Source organism: Prionailurus viverrinus, chromosome D1 (genome assembly GCF_022837055.1).
Source record: "Prionailurus viverrinus isolate Anna chromosome D1, UM_Priviv_1.0, whole genome shotgun sequence".
NCBI lineage: Eukaryota > Metazoa > Chordata > Mammalia > Carnivora > Felidae > Prionailurus > Prionailurus viverrinus.
In genome coordinates this window covers 60,217,113-60,234,581 of record NC_062570.1, presented here as the reverse complement: position 1 = coordinate 60,234,581, position 17,469 = coordinate 60,217,113, and the positions used below count along the sequence as shown (strand labels likewise).

At 46.6% G+C, this 17,469-nt stretch overlaps 1 protein-coding gene across 2 annotated transcripts in view; it reads right to left on the bottom strand.

Moving 5' to 3' along the window:
• Positions 1-16,050, bottom strand: part of STIM1 (stromal interaction molecule 1) — a 185,341-nt gene extending 169,291 nt beyond the window's left edge. For both annotated transcript variants that reach the window (XM_047877643.1, XM_047877644.1), the window contains exon 1: positions 15,266-16,050. In XM_047877643.1, the coding sequence (XP_047733599.1) occupies positions 15,266-15,404 (139 nt within the window). In that variant the 5' untranslated portion in view covers positions 15,405-16,050. The remainder of the gene's footprint in view (positions 1-15,265) is intronic.
• Between the last annotated feature and the right edge of the window lie 1,419 nt (positions 16,051-17,469).

Genomic DNA, 17,469 nt, shown 5'->3' with positions numbered 1-17,469 from the left:
GGGAGAGACATCAGACAAGATGGCCAGTTTCAGGCCCGCTTCCATGACAGAGAGCTTCATAACCACAGACCTGCTACCTGACAGTACACAAGCAGCTTACTCCCCCTTCTCAAGAGGACTCGGGAACATATAAACTAAACCAAAGAGATGACCACAAGAGGACTCCAAGCACTAGCTTTGAGCAGTAGCTACACCCTAGTACCTCTGTTCCCAGGGCTTACCCTGGTCTAGCAGGAGTCTCTCCCAAAGCACAGCCTAAAATTCAGCTATCACTCTGCCCCAACATCTTAAGCCAGCAGAAGCAGAAGGTTGGCAGAAGACCCTGGGGCAAAGTGGGTCGTATTCATCTTCTCTCAGGCCAAGAACAGCTGATAGGATGTGATCACTCAGTGTTCTTTCAGTAATAAATTTATTTCCCACTAGAAAAGTGGAGATACAGGACTATGGAAAACTTGGCACGTTCCCAGACCAGAAAGCCCCAAATACAAGTGGGCAGCCTAGGACATCCTAAAGTGAAAGAAGACCTTCCATGAAAAACTGTGAGTTTAAGTCTGCTCTTATTTGGCCAAAATACTCAATATATACATGGGCTCCACCCCAGCCATTATCCTGGAATAGTACCCTCACACAGCACTTAAGAGTTTTACTAAGTATCTTATCTTCCGTAGCCTCCATAAGGTAGAGATTAATATTCCTTTTTTTTTTTTTTTTTTTTTTTTTTTTTGCAAATTTGGAAACTAAGGCTCAGAGAGAAAAGGGAAACTTTTCAAGATTTTATAAGCAGAAAATGGCAAAGCCTGGAGTTGAACCCAGATTTTTCTATCTCCAAGACTCTCTACTTTTCCTACAGTGAAAGCCCAGCTTTGTTGGGATGCTTAATAGCTAAAAAACAAGAAACTTAGGTTCTCAGACTCGGAATCCACCAAGGAGTCACTGTGTAACCTTAGGCAAATCATTTTATTTCTTTAGGCACCAGAGAGTTCATCTATAAAATGGACAGATCTGAAACAAGTGTGTAGAGAAAAGAAGTCTTTGGTTCCTGGAGTACTGTGAAGCGTAGCGCCTTGCCCAGCACTTGAAATAGAGTCAACTACCCCCATCATCCATCACCCCCTAGCACTGACCCTCCTTCTGACTGCCATATATTTTATGATAATGGCACCACCAGGCTCCTCATTACCCACACTCAAAACATGGACATACCTCTGACTTTTCTCTTTCCTTCCCTCCCTCCCTCTAAACTGTAAGTCCTATTGATTCTACATCCACAATGCAGACCCTAATCCCTTCTCGTGAACAATTGCAAAGTCTCCTCTATCTGGGCTCCCTGCGTCCAACCTCACCCCTATCAGTACCTTGTGTACACACTGTGAGATTAATCTTCCTGAAGCAAAGCTCAGGTCATGTCCTCCCTTGGTCAAAACCTGCAAGAACAACTTATTGACTACAAAGTGAAGTCTAAATTTTTTAGCCTGGCATTGAGGCCTTCCCTCATCTTTCCTCAATCTTTTATGCCTAATTTTATAGTACTCTCCTTCATAGATGCTACTCTCCAGCCAATCTGGACTAACTAATGTCCCCTAAAGACTACTTTTTTCTGGAGCACCTGGGTGGCTCAGTCGTTAAGCATCTGACTTCGGCTCAGGTCATGATCTCATGGTTTATGAGTCTGAGTCCCACCGAGCCCCACTTCAGGTGAACCCCACTCCTCTCTCTCTCTCTCTGCCCCTCCTGGGATTGTCTCTCCCTCACTCACCTGCACCCCCCCTTAAAAAAAAAAAAAACTACTTTTTTCCACTCCATGCCTTTACACATGGAATGCTTGCCTCAACCTACCTTATATTTCTGCCTAAAGTACCCAAAGAGCCACTAAGCTGCTCCCACCTCCACAAAGCTTCCTTTATCTCACTTTCCAAAAGGACCATCAGTATCATTCACAGGGTACTGAACCTGGATTACCTTGCACGATAAACTATAAAATGGGAGACCCATTGTGAGGATTAAACAAGATCCCGTACTTGAAAGTATATAGCCCAGTCCTAGTACAGAGTAGGTACTCAATAAATAGGAGCTCTTATTATAATAAGGAAAAGTATCAATGCATATCTTAACTTCCCTATTATACACAGTACTTCTACTGGCAGGAACTGTCATATACCATATGACATACATGTTAAATGTTGCCTGAAGAAGTAAAGAAGACTACAAAGATACAGACTTTGTCCCAAAGCTTATATCCAGAAGATCTCAACCATAATGCTAGTTTGGGAAGATACAGACTGAATACACACCACTCGGTAGCAGTATACTTCACCAGGGTGATATTCCCATTCAGGATTTATAAGTGAAATACACCCTCTCATTCCCTTCCTCACCTCCAAATTGCTAATCCCGTTTCTTCCAGGGCACTTAGATGACAGAACAAACTTATGCCACTAACCATCTGGGAAACTATACATTTGTAAGTCCAAATGCACCTATCTCAATTCATATAGCAGTTTCTTCCCCTCCCCACAAGTTATTAAACTAAAATAGAAACATCATTGGCCTTTGGGTCAGATAAACCTAAATTCAAATCCTGGCTTAATAACCTTGGGAAAATCACTTAAATTCTCAGAGCTACAGTCTCCCTATCTACAAAATGAGAAAAATATTCACCTTTAAGTATTGTGCAGATGTAAAACACTTAGCCCAGAGCCCAGAACACAACAGGTGCTCAATGAATAGTAGCTATCATCATCATTCTTATCATTGAAGTTATTTGAGTTGTCTTAATTACATATTTATCTCTTCCGCAATATGAAGTATGAGTTCCAGTGAACTTTGCCCTTGTCAACAAAAGTTACTTGAAACAAACCTCCACAAGCTTGGCTACCCAGCCAACACCCATGTGCGCGTGTGCGCGCGCGCACACACACACACACACACACACACACACACACACACACACGGACTGCATTCTAACCTGTGTATGTATTCTACCTGAAGGGCACCCGTCACCCTGGCCACTACATTTTAGATGCTGGCTCTGGGAACTTGGCAAACATGGACACATTTGTTTTAACACACACTGTAGTGATGAGAGTTCTGAGAGCTTCCTGAGAGGTCTGAGATAACCCAGAGAGGCCGAGCAGGAGCAGAGCTACCAAATCACCCTGGAGAGAGAGAATCAGAAGCATATGAGATTTGGAAGCTTGCCTGCCTCCTTGCCCGTGAGATTTCTGATCATCACCTAGGCCAGAACTCCACACAAGACAGCCAGGAGCTCAGTGTATGTGGCTAACAGAGGCAAGGGACAGATGTGTCCCCACTGGGTCATGCTGGCAGCACAGCTGTCTCTTTTACACCTCTGCTTCCTCCACCAAGTATACCTAGAGGCCCTTCCCAAATGCCCTGAAGGAAAGCCGGTGTGATGTCTGCTCAGGCTGGAGTTCTCGGAGGCCCAGGGAGCTCCAGAATCAGAGATAACATTTAAAAAGCCAGTCATCGGGGCGCCTGGGTGGCTCAGTCGGTTAAGCGGCCGACTTCAGCTCAGGTCATGATCTCGCGGTCCGTGAGTTCGAGCCCCGCGTCGGGCTCTGTGCTGACAGCTCAGAGCCTGGAGCCTGTTTCAGATTCTGTGTCTCCCTCTCTCTGACCCTCCCCCGTTCATGCTCTGTCTCTCTCTGTCTCAAAAATAAATAAACGTTAAAAAAAAGAATAATAATTTTAAAAAAATAATAATTTGTTAAAAAAATAAAATAAAATAAAAAAATAAAAAGCCAGTCATCTTCACCAGACTATCCTACCTCCCTGCTATGCAACAAGCCCAGCAGGAAAGAAGTCTCCCTCCTCAATTCCACAAGCAGGCTAAGAAAAGCAATTAAAGTTATTCTGTTCATGTGGCTGCCTCAAGTTTGAACTGGGGTAAACCTACGTGGAACCAAAAGACAGGGACAGCAGGACCCAAGGAAGCCTTGTCCACAGGTCTCTTGTTGGCCCTGTCTGAGCGCAGCCCATATGCACTCCCCCTACAGCCAGCTGCTCAGGGTAGCCACTGACGTGGCAAATAAAAACTGCTATCCACAGTCAAGGGCCAAACCATCTCCCAGAGTAACTAATAGCTGTCATTGAGCACAGCTTCAGTAGGTGCTCAATAAGTAGGGATAAAGTACTAGTCTGCAAAGAAATAACACTCACAGAACTCCTCAGAAAACCCACCATGTGAATTCTAGCCCTCATCCCAGAGCACTCTTGTCTAAACTTTTCACAGAAACTGATGTTAGTTTACTCAGAACTCTCCCTTCGTGCCTACTCAACCCAAGGATCAACTCATTGTTATCCATTCATTTATTCAACAAATATCTATTGGACACGTACTCTCTGACCAGCACGGTGATAGATACTAAGGATAGGTACTACGGTCAACAAAACAGACATGGCTCTTGTCCTCAAGAGAGAGGAAAATATGCAAAAAAAAACAAAACAAAAAAATCAAAAACAAAACAAAAATGGCTTTAAAATCTATACAACCCTTTCGTATAAATTAACTCTCTTTTAACCTCATTTCTCAAGTAGTTTGGGTCACACAGCCAGTAAGGGCTTAAGCCAGAGCCCAGTGCTCTTGCTTCTACATCAGGCTATCTCTTGCTTTAAGAGGCATGAGCAGGGTGTGAAGTGCACAGAGTACTGCAGATAGCAAGTGCTACCAGCTTGATCAGAGATGAGAAGGAACTCATGGCTAGCACTAACGTCAGGGAACACTTCACAGAGGACTGAGAGGCTAGGTAGGAAGAAAGGAGGAGAGGGAGGGGCAGTCTGAGAAGAGAGTACAAGGGCAGAAGGGAAAGTGAAAGAGAGGCAGTAGAAGGTGTGTCCTGCAGACCAGGATAAAGGAAAAAGTGTGGCTGGGCCAAGAGACAGAGAGAGGAACAGAGGAAGACGAAGTAGGCAAAATGTCCTGGGACCAGAACCCTAGGTCAGGAAGGAGACCACCACCCACAGAGGGTCTTCAAAGCCTACACCATCTCTATTCCAAGCTCCCCAGCAGAAAACAAAAGTACAACGCTGATGGCTAGTTTGAGATTTTTCTTTGCGCAGCCTCTCATGAAATAAATCTGCTCCACTCTGACAAACATTACAGGGCCATAGCCATCTCTGCACAAGTCTGCTTGCCCCAGCAAGCTGCGCCAACAGAGGCAAGATTTTGTCAAATTCTCAGTGCCCAAAGAGTGCCCCTGGCACTTTCCAGGTGGCCACAAGTAACCACACAAAGTTTTAGATACATTTACCCTGGCTGTGGAAGCCCCAAGTCCATACATTATGAAAGTAGCTGGGCCAAACAATGGTGAGACATGCACTAAAGCTCTCTGATGCTCCCCCTTCAGGGAGCCTGCTCTGTACATCTCAAGAGACAGAGATTTCTCTTGCTCTGAACTGAGATGCCAAGGGAGTGGTACAGAATGCAGATATTAGTCACCAAATGCTACAGGTATTACTGGCTCCTTTCCTTGCCTTATGTGAAAGCTCTCTAGCTGTACGGGGAAACTCCTCAGAAGCAGTGCTTGACATTGACTTTTGAATACTCCCAATTCTGCCCAGCCCAATTTCTGTAAACAAAATACAATATTGTGAACCATTTTCTGGTTTTCCTCTGTGTAGGTCTCAGACCTCTAACAATCCAAACCGGCTGCACTAGGGTAGAAAGACTCCACAACAGAGTAGAAACAGCACGTGAAGGAGAATCAGACATAATTAGATTCTAGCCTTGGCTACGACCTTTGGAAAGTTTATTCCTCTCATATGTAAAATGAGGAGTTGGGGAGAGATAGTCGTTAAAAGCCCTTCAGCTTTGACACAGTAGGATGTTAAGTCCTGGCACCTAACACCAATGTCCTAAAAGGTCAGAGTGAGTTTTCCATCTGTCATTGTATAAGTCCCAATTCAATGCCACGTGTAAGTCTAGCTCTCTGAGGCCAAGCTGGGGCAGTAAAGGCTCCAAGGTCAGTAGATGTAAAATGGGCTTCAGAACTGAAGATATCAAACAAGGAGGTGGGAGGCAGGGCTAGAACCTAGGATAAAAAGCTACTTTAGTATTGGGCCTAAGACATAGGAGGAATATAGAGGAAGGGACCATGCCAACTCTACATGTCAAAGCAAAGAAGTTATGCGTGAACCAAGAAGACATAATATCAAAGGAAGTACAGAGAGACTCCACAAAACTCTAGGAGACAAGCAAAGGAAGTCAAAGAAAAGCTAAGAGGGCATAGCACCCAGAAGCCATTGTTCCCAAGATGATGGCCCTAGGGTGATACCACAGGCATCCTCTAAGATGGCCCCAGTGATCCCATCCTTCTGGTATTCATGCCCTTGTGCAGGCCCTTCACCTTGAGTATGGACTAGACTTACTGACTTGCTTCTAACAAATAGAATATGGCAGAAGCCATGAAACATCAACTGCAAGATTAGGCAGTAAAAAAACTGTCATTTCCATCTTTGGCACTCCCTCTTGGATCACTTGTCCTGGGGGAAACCAACTGCCACGTCATGAAGCAGCTCAATGGAAAGGTCCCTGTAGCAAGGGACCAAGGTCTGCAAACACGTAAATTAACTTGCAAATGCTCTCCCCCCAAATGAACCGTCAGCCGCAGCCCAACAATTTGATGCAACCTCATGAGAGACCTTAAGCCAGAGGCACCCAGCTAAGTGACACCCACATTCTGAACCCACAGAAACCATGAGATAATAAATGTTTACTATTTTAAGCCTCTAAGTTTGGGGATAATTTGTTATGCACCATTACAGGTGGGGACCAGACCCATCTGGTCAGCCATTTCAAGTCTGCAGGTGGGGCTGGGGAAGTGGTTACACCCAATAAAAGGAAGGGGGTATGGGCCGGAAATAAAGTCAAATACCAGCATCCAGATTCTATCAACAGTTTCCCTCAGCCTAGAATAAACCCTGAATAAAAGACTAGTTTGGCCACACCCTGAGCCTATACACATTTGATGGGTACACCTCAGGGTAAACAATGGATCTCCAGCAGGTTCAGGGTAGCGACTACCCTTAGGGAGGCGACACCATGAGTAGATACCTGGATTCTGACTGAGGCTTTTCAGTCCCCATCTATCCCTACTTACGTAGTACTTTAGAGTTTATGAAGCCTTTTCACTATAGAAGTCATCTCACTTGATCCTCACTAGAAATCTGTTCACTAAGGTTATTTATTCTCTTTCTACAAATGAAAAAACTAAGGCTGAAAGAGATGAGATGACCTGCCCTCCACTAGATCCACAGCTAGCAAGGAAAGGAGCTGGAATTCTAAAGTCCCCCTAAATCCAGATATTTATGTCTGATGGCTGTGGCCAACTCAGACCCTTCTGCAAAGCTGAGACACTCCTCTCACTCTACATCTAGGCTTCTATCCAGCCCCACCCACTCACTTGCCAACCCTCTCCTCCCCACTCCACATGGGTCCTTGTGGAGTTAGACAGTTTCCCAGCTACTCTTAACTGCACTCTCTTGTTAAGGACTGCAATGATAAGAGTCTGGTGCCTTTAAAATCCTACACAAAGTTCTTCCAGGTGAAATGAGGCTATTACTGGACCCAAACTGATCTAGATGATTTTTCCTAACAGAGACAAAGAGTGAGAAATTCTAAAACAGTGAACTTTCTAAGTAAGTGAAGCTTATTTCTTCAATGTTAGCTAACCCTTTCCAAAGAAAATTTTTTCAACTTCTAACCAGCTTAGTGAACTACAGGAGAATCAGAATCAGAAAACAAATCCCCTTCAGTTTAGTTCTACAAACTTTATAAAATACAAAGTATACTACATGCCAAGCAACATGCTAGGAACTTGCTGTCCTAAGCCCCGAGGAGCTTATGGTATACTGAGGAAGGCAAGCACATACACAGAGGACTCCAACAGCATAGCATGGTTCTTAAGATTGTAGACTCCACCAGCCTCCACAGCAGTACTTTCTGATATATGACTAGACTATTCAAACACCCATGTTGATACAGCTATCACCAGACCACTTAGGCTAAAAGGGCTCTGAGTGTCAGATCAGTGAGGAACACATCAACAGGTATTATGATCTGATGAAAGAAAGAAAGAAAGAAAGAAAGAAAGAAAGAAAGAAAGAAAGAAAGAAAACAGTAAAGGCTTAGAACACAGATCCCCAGAGTTATACTTCTGATCCTGTCAGAACTATATAGGACCAAGAACACAAGTTTCTCAGCTGTAAATTTGTCACCTTTAAAAAGGGCATAATAATAAAAACAGTCCTACCAACTTCCAAAGTTGAGGATAAAATAAAATAGATTATAAAGGAATGAACAGTTCTGAGCATGGATGAAAATATCAAGTATCCTGGATGAGCAGCACCCCCAAAGATTGAGGAAAAGCCAAGAATGTGATGGTTTGAAAGGAAGAGAGAAATTAGGAGCCATTCAAACAGGCCCAGATTCCACTTTTTCCAACAAACTTTAAAATAGGTTTTAGGGCTAGGCACAATAAAAACAGAGATGAATAAAGGACAACCCCTCCTCCCTTCTTCCACAGAGCTTACACTTGGGAGAGAGCAAACATATACAATGTGTTATGTGCTACATTAGAAATTTATACAAAGTGTCCTGGGGGTAATAAAGAAAGTTCTGTATTGTTATTACTTTATTTCTTAAACTGTGTCCTGGGCACATGGTATGTAATGTATTATTCTTTATAGTTTGTTATATATCTTAAATATTTCATCTTTTTTAATGTTTATTTATTTTTGAGAGAGAGACAGACAAAGCGCAAGCAGGGGAGGGGCAAGGAGAGGGAGGGGATACAGGCTCCAGGCTTCAAGCTGTCAGCACAGAGCCCAACACAGGTCTTGAACCCACAAACCACGAGATCCTGACCTCAGCTGAAGTTGGATATTCAACCAACTGAGTCACCCAGGTGCCCCAAAATATTTCGTATTTTTTATCAGCAGTAACCAGAGAGAGAGAGAGAAAGAGAGAGAGAGAGAAAGAAAGAAAGAAAGAAAGAAAGGGAAAGTTCTGTTGGAAGCCCAGTTTGGTGTCTTTCTCTCTCCCTAGAAGTCTAACAGCCAGAGCTGCTGGGTTTCCTGGAGTATCATTTCCCATAAAGGGAAACGTACCACAGCATGCCCGTGAAGTCATTAAGCAACGTATCTCCAAGTTACTCAGCAGGAAATGAGGGGCCTCTTTGTGCTCAAAACCCAAGTCCTGTGGAGCCCTAGGAAACCATTCCCCTCAACAAGACCTTGTCCCTTCCTTGCCAGAGAACAGGCGTTCTTAACATGAAGGCCCCACATTCCTAAGGAGACCATGGACAGAATTCAGAGGGGACTGTGAATTTGGATGAGAAGGAAATTACATCTTTATTTCCAATATTCTTTTACTGAAAGTTAATATTTCCTTCTATTATATATTATGGGCAACCAACCACAGTATTACCAACAGGACCTATGATTTTGTCACCAAAAGAAATGATAGACACTTTCACATTACATTACACTGTTGTAGGCATCTCAAAATATTATTTACACTCATCATTATTTCAAAATTATGGTAGTTCTTAGCTCTGCCGCTAGATTACATCTGAGAGCAATCTTCTGTCTACAGGCCCTCATGCGAGGTAACTGGCCAAGTATGAAGCAACTCTGCCCAGTTATTGTTCAGCCAGCCGCCAAACAGTGAGACTCCATGTGCTCACCCTGGTGACCCAGACATCTACAATGCCCCCTTTCCTCCAGCCTTCCCCAAGTCAAGACCACTACTCCCTCCTCGTTCCCTTCTGCCTCTACCCAACTCTTCCTTCCAGGAAGCCCTCCCCAGCCACTTCAGCCTAGCCCAACCCACACACAGCTCTCTTAATCCTTAGCCTACAGTGTCTACACTGCCTGGATTTTTGCTTCATTAAGCCTGTGCTTTATGCTACATTTAATATTCTCTAAATAAATATTCCCACCCCTACCCCCCAGACTTAGACTTCTTTGGTAGCCCTGTCTCTTTTATAGTGCAAAGCAAGCAGTAAGCACTCGGTATGGGCTTGCGGATTGAATAACCAATTAAGTCAGGGTCCTTGACTCGATTGTCTTCATCTAGTTCCACCAGTAACCCACTGTGAAACTTTGGTTTGATGCTTCTCTGGATGGCAGTTTCCTCGTTTGTAAAAATAAGTGGGTTGAACTAACTGATGTTTCCACCTCTTAACTTCTGAATTAGGCAACCACTTTTTATCTCCCAAGATCTGAGAAAAAATTATGGGGGAAACCGAAATGCCTCCCCCAGCTCTCCCAGGCACTGTTAGTCACTTGCTCCTCTGGGCTTCCCACACTCTTTTGTGTGTATATACAATACCTCTATCACAGCATTTATCACAAGTTGTGAGAGAGTGTGTAACCTAAGGGCTGAGGTGAAGGCAGGGAGAAGAGTCAGGCTGCCTGGATTCAAATACTGGATCTACTTCCCACTCGTTGTATAACCTTGGGCAAGTTACTTAACCTCTCTATGATTCCATTTCCTCAAATATAAAACAGGGCTAATACTTAGCACAGCAGATCACGTAAGAAATAAATGAAACAAAGTGTTTGGAATAATGCCTGCCACACACTAAGAACTCACAAAGGCTAGTTGCTATTATTGCTGCTGTTATTAATGTCTTACTAGGCACTGAGTTGCTACTTCAGCTGGATCTCTGTCCTCCTCCTATTCTCCAAACAGCATTCTGCTTATGCTTTCTCTTGCAGCACCCACCACACAATATATTTATTTATGGATTTATTTCCTATTTCCCCACTAGACTGACTGTAAACTCCTTGAGGGTAGAGAACATGTCTGTTTTGTTCATCCTTAAATTCCCACCACCAAACATAGTGTGTGGTCCAGAGAAGACACTTAAATATTTGTTGAATAAATAGCACACGACCTGCCACTGTTTGAGGTTTGCTGAATAAATTCACCTAGCTAAGAGGTGATTGTCAAAGCCAAGGTATGGATGCAGATGATGTCCTAGCTGCCCCAGGATTAATGTGACCCTCTCTCAGCCCCAATATTAGCCTCAGCCAAGTCCCACCCACCTGCTCTTGGCCCCAGTCCAGTTCCGGGAGCTACCCTCAGCTAAAATTAGCATAGCCACCAAGATGGCCAGGCCATTTATAGCCTCGGAGGCAGCAGCAACTAGCCGGGTGGGCAGGCAGAGTTCTGCCTTCCCACTACCATCAGGAATTGATTGAGAAACCAACCTGCAGTCCACAAACTGCCTAGATGCCTGTCCTGCAAGGCCCTGTTGTGGCTATAATGAGTCACACCACAGTTCCTGATCAGAGACCCTCAGTATCTCCAACACTGGCAGTCACAACCTGACTCACCTGGGATCCCCCCACAAACATTCTACAGAAAACATTTTGAGTTTCTGGAAGCAATGAGCCCAGAGTGTATGGGAAGTTCCAAGCATCAGTTCCAGGACAGCTTCAGAAATGCAGTCCCCAGGGAAGCACTCTGATGCACATATCTTTACCGAGAAAGTGACTTTAGCATAGCTGGGTGTGCAGGCATCAAAGAGTCAGAGGTGACAAGAATGGCCTCCCTACTGTCCAATGAGAGAGCCTCATAGCAGAGCACCTGCCTTCACTGAAGGAATAGGACTTTCAAATAAACATATACATCCAACAAGAGAAAAAAATCCAATTCTCTGGCCCCTGCAGAAGATCTGGATCTCAGCTACAGTCACCAGGGCCTGCCTAAATAATTCACCAGGAAGAAAGTAACATTCTCTCAGCCCTGCCTAGCACTCCTTTTTTTTTTTTTTTAATTTTTTTTTCAACGTTTATTTATTTTTGGGACAGAGAGAGACAGAGCATGAACGGGGGAGGGGCAGAGAGAGAGGGAGACACAGAATCGGAAACAGGCTCCAGGCTCTGAGCCATCAGCCCAGAGCCTGACGCAGGGCTCGAACCCGCAGACCGCGAGATTGTGACCTGGCTGAAGTCGGACGCTTAACCGACTGCGCCACCCAGGCGCCCCAATAAAGCAGAGCCAAAGAAGATGGAAGAAATCTAAAACTTGTCTAAAGACTGCACAGAACCAGTTTCTTCATCTGTAAAATAGGGGATAATACCACCTGCCATGCATTCTAGTAGGCTATTATGAGACTTTAACAGGAAAAATAGCTGTGTAATTGTAAAATATAAACTGTAGAGAGCAAGGGACACTTGGCTGGCTCAGTCAGTGGACATATGACTCTTGATCTTGGACTCTTAGGTTCAAGTCCTACATTGGGTATATAGATTACTTGAAAATTAAAAAAATCTTGGGGTGCCTAGGTGGCTCAGTCGGTTAAGCATCCGACTTTGGCTCAGGTTACAATCTAACGGTCCATGGGTTCAAGCCTCACATTAGGCTCTATGCTGACAGCTCAGAGCCTGGAGCCTGCTTCAGATTCTGTGTCTCCCTCTCTCTCAGCCCATCCCCAACTCATGTTCTCTTTCCATCTCTCAAAAATGAATACACATTAAAAAAAATTTAATGAATAAGTTAATCAATTTAAAAATATATAAATATAAATATAAATATATATATAAATATATATATATATATATATATATATATAAATAAATGAATTTGGGGCACCTGGGTGGCTCAGTCAGTTAAGCATCCAACTCTTGATTTTGACTCAGGTTGTGATCTCAACATTTGTAAGATTCAGCCCCACGTCGGGCTCTGCACTGACATCACAGAGCCTGCTTAGGATACTCTCTCTCCCCTTCTCTCTGACCCTCCCCCGCTCATTCTCACTCTCTCTCAAAATAAATAAATAAAAATTCTAAAAAAATAAATAAAAATAAACTGTAGAGAACACATAAATGGACTAGGTATGCTGAATCTGATTAGAGAAATGGCAAGCTTACAGACAAGTAAAATTCCTGTGTTCTAAGAATACATGGGGACTGGAAAAGCTAGGAGAGTGCCTGACTGCATAGAAAGCTTCTCCTCAAATCCTTTAGCAGAGTCCTGTCTATGAACCACCTCTTTGCAAAAAAATGAGTCCCTGAGTCAAAGTCCCAGACAGGCCAGGCCCAAGGGGATAAACTCCTAGAACAATAGTGCTGGGGTCCCCAGGCTCCCACAAACTATAACCATGCCCAGCACCTAGGGTATCTGTCTGAGACTTCCCTCCTTAGTATTCAGTATTATTGTGACAACAGAAACTAATTTATTTTTTTAATGTTTATTTATGTATTTTTAAGTTTATTTATTTATTTTGAGAGAGAAGGAGAGAGAGAGAGAGAGAGAGAGAATATCCCAGGCAGGTTCCATACCATTAGCACAAAACCCAACATGGGTCTCGATCTCAAGAACAATGAGATCATGACCTGAGCCAAAGTCGAACACTTAACCAACTGAGTTACCAGGCACCTCTATTGTTCATTAATTTTTGAGAGAGAGCGGGAGAGAGGCAGAGATAGAATCCCAAGCACGTTCTGTGCCATCAGTGCAGAGCCCAATACGGAGCTCAAACTCATGAACCACACAAGCATGACACAAGCCGCAATCCAGAGTTGGACACCCAACTGACTGAGCCACCCAGGCACCCCTAACAGAAACTAATTTCTGAACTGAGAGGAACCAAACCAAACAAGAGGCCTAAGTGATATAATCAGCATAGCCAGTCCTTTAAGATATGTTGTAAATAAAGAGGGCTGTCCCCCTAAGCCCAAGTCATGGGGTGGTTCTGAGGGATGCTAGAATGCCTCTTACTTTAGGCAGGTGTGATCACACACGTGCACATACACACAAATCTTGATAGCAAGCTAATGTCTAAAACTCAAAACTTTATCCCTTTAGCCTGTGTCTAAGATATAAAACACCCCCCCCAAAAAACTCATTTTATGCCAGGCACTCATATTTTAGGGTGAGAAAAGGACCATTTTATCAGTTATAAACAGGAATGTCACTGAAACAGCAGAGATGCTCCAGTTTGATCTACATCTGCCTACTAGTCTTTCCCTTCATAAACCCAGCAAAAACCAAGCTTTGAGCTACATTTCAGGGGCCAAGGAGACAGCATACGGAGAAAGAGGTTTAATATGTGAGAAAGACCTATCTTCAAAATAACAGCCTAGGTGCTATGCTTGGACACAGGACAATCCTGACCTCAATTGGAACCCAGCCCTTCAGATATCTGGAATCACACTCACCCGAATCAAAGAAGTTAAAAAAGGGAGTTTTCCAACAAAGAATCTATCACCAAAGCCATCATCTGGATCCATCCACAAAACTTCCCAGCCACCATGACCTATGTTTCCTTTTCCTCCTTGTATCAATGGGTATCCATTGAGCAGTCCCTCATTTAAGCTTGCCTACCTTCATCAAGAACTCAGCTATAAACCCTCCCCACTCTGCACCCCACTACTTTGGATAGATCACAATAACAGAGTGCGAGAAATGGGGAAAGAAAACGGAATTCCTTCTAAGCCTTGTGTAAAACAAATGAATTTTACAAAAGTACTCTTTCCTTCTGCAACAGAACACCAAAGCTCCCGATATCTGACAAGTCTCCATGATTTGCATAAGGAAAAACAGATCAAACATGTTATAGAATCCCTACCCTGATCAGTCAGAAGAAACAGAATACATCAACAAGTGGTCCCAGAAATCATACCATACCTATGATAAGAAAAAGCCATTTAACTCCCTCGTGGTAAGTGCGATTCTAAGGAACTATGTGGATATTTCAAATGGGATAGCTAAAGACAGAAGATTACCTAAGGGAAGGGTGGGACTAAGTTTCCCACGCTTGTTGGAACAGAAAGACACACCTCAACACCAAGCTATAGGGCAAAAGGGCTGGCCCAGCCCTGACTTTCCCTGCCCAACCCAAGTGGCCTCAACCTCCCCTGTGCTGCCAAGTGCTGAAACTGGCCAAGAGCAATAGACTTATCATCTGCCCAAACCATTCTTCCTGACAAGCAGTCCTGAGAAAGGGTCCTGGCTTGATAAACCGAAAGGCCAAGGTGCCCCAAAGGCCAGCCTCTTCTGGTTACCGACAAAAGACATCCTGGGGAGGGAGGAGGAAAGTTGTTCACGAGAGACAGAAACATTAGACGTGGCTCCTGAACAGAAAGAACTCCTTGGGTTACTGAGAACAGACAGTGCCATGTGTGGGTCCTCCATCAACTTCTATGTAGAAACCTAAGGTTCCACCTGCCCACTCAGGCACCTCAGTTCTGAGTCAACGCCCCCAGCCCAGTCCAGCCCGTGGCAAGGCCTTACCTGCTGCAGTGGACTCCTCAGAACTAGCCCCTGAGCCGGTTCCTGTACCCTTCTCGCTGTGGCTATGGCTGAGGCTCTGGCCGTGATGCAGGAGGAGCCCCCAGAGGAGCCACAGGGCAACACGGGCGCACACATCCATGACTCTAGGTCTCAGTCAACATGCGCCTGATGTGGACACCTCGGGATCCCAGAGGCAAAGCCGGGAGCCCAGAAGTATAGCCGACAGTCCTGGAACCCCAGGCAAGATGCCCTCGAGGCGCCGCAGCTGTCCAGCCACCCGCCGGCCTGCCTCCTCCGACAGCCAAAGGTCAAGTGCTCCAAGTTTGGGCGCGGGAGGAGGGCGGGTGCCTCCGGTCCAACAGTGGGTCCGCCGGAGCTGCGGCGGCCTGAGCGCCGGGTCTGCTCCGGCCGCTTCCGGAGAGTTTGGACAGGGTGGCTGCGGGGCCGCTGTCAGCTCCGCAGCGGGCTACACCTCTGCGGGAGGGGGGCGGACGGGCGAGATCCCCCGCGGACACCGGAGTGGGGGAGGGAGGGAAGGAAGGGGAAGAGGGGGGCACCTGGCCTCGCCCCGCCGAGTAGCCGCGAGCAGCACAGGCTGGGAGAGGGCGTGCAACTCGCAGGTCCCCGTGGGCGCGGGCGGCTCCGGGATCCCAGGCCTCCTAGGCCGAGGTCAGCGCCCCCGCCCAGTCCCGTGCCCAGGCGAGCGGCGGTGCCCAGGTTCAGCCGGCGGACGCGCACTCGCCAGGCCCGGGACAGCGGCTCCCCGGCAGGCTGGCGGGCGGCGCGGGGCGGGCCCGGGGCGGGCGGGGGCGTGCTCTCCTGCAGGCCCGCCCCGCGCCGCCCGGCCCCCAGCGAAGCCCGGCCCGCCCCAGCGCCGGGCTTATCCCGGAATAACCTGTTGGAAGCTGCTGCCGGGTGCCCCCAGCCCGCGGTTGGCTTCCCCAGACCCCGGCCCGCCCTAGTCTCTGCCAGGACACTCCTCCCGCACCAATGGTCCGGTCCCGACCTCCCCTTCCCTCACGGGAGTCTCTCCCGCTCTAACCGCCCGCTGTTGGGCTGGCGGGCCACGGACACGCAGTTGCTCAGGTAACCCAGGCCTGCGGCGACGGCGACAGTAACTGCCCTGCCCGGGTCTCCGGGCCTCGGTGATGCTCCAGTCGCCTCAGCTCTAGAGCGGGGTTGGACAGAGGCCCCTGGCACAATGATCGCAGTCCCGGGCTGCCTAAAGCTACAACGGCCTGGCACGGTTGGGCCGGGGGCACGCTCCCAGCCCCCACCCCGGACCCGCTTTCAGGCTCCGCCCGCCCGCCGCACCGCGCAGCCAATCAGCTTTCTCCTCTCTGCAGTTTAGGAACCTGCGCGCTTAGTCACCCGTGCGCAGCGGCGCCTGGCGGACAAATCTGGGTGCTGCACACAAGACTGGAGCTCCTGGGAGGCCCTGCCCCTTTGCAGAGGGTTGGGGAGTGAAGCAAGGACCCGCCCCGGGGCAGCCCATTAAGGACTGCGAGTGCTTTCAGAGGAAATAATGCCAGAAAACAAAATGAAACGTACAAAACGCTATACGTAAAATTGCCCTGCACATCCCTTACGTCTCGGCTAAAGGACCCATCTGCTTTCCTGACCCCTCTCCCCGCCTCATCCAAGCGAAGTCGGATCCCCTCCCTTAATTGTTACAGCCTATTTTCCTACCTGCTCCTCAAATCCCCTCCCCTTTGAGGTTTTTGTGGGTAGGGCCTGTGGCTGGTTCCTCTCTGCCTCTCACTCTCCCAGCTCCCTGTGTCGCTTGGAGGAGGTGTTAGCGACCTAGAATGGGTGCCCCAATCAAGAGAGAGCCGCGCCTGGGCCTCCTTCAACAGAGCCTGCATTTCCTGTTCTCTCTCGAGTACGCTGTCAGCAGATCTTTACTAAAACCTGCTCTGTGCCCTACCCTGTCCTTGGCACTGGAGTCAGGGGAAGGGATTAGGCCCAGGTCCTCCTCTGACTGACCGTGCTAAGCCAGCTACCTGTTCTGAGCGAGCCCTCAGAAGACCAGAACGTGGATTTGCCTAACAGCTGCCTGGCTTAAGGGTTAGACTGTTGATACAAAAATACACGTCTAACGTCATCTACTACCACTCTCCCCCACTCTCTTCTTAAGCTCCAGTCGCACTGGCCTTCTTTCAAGTTCCTCAAACACATTGAACCTTCACCATCCAGCCTTTGTA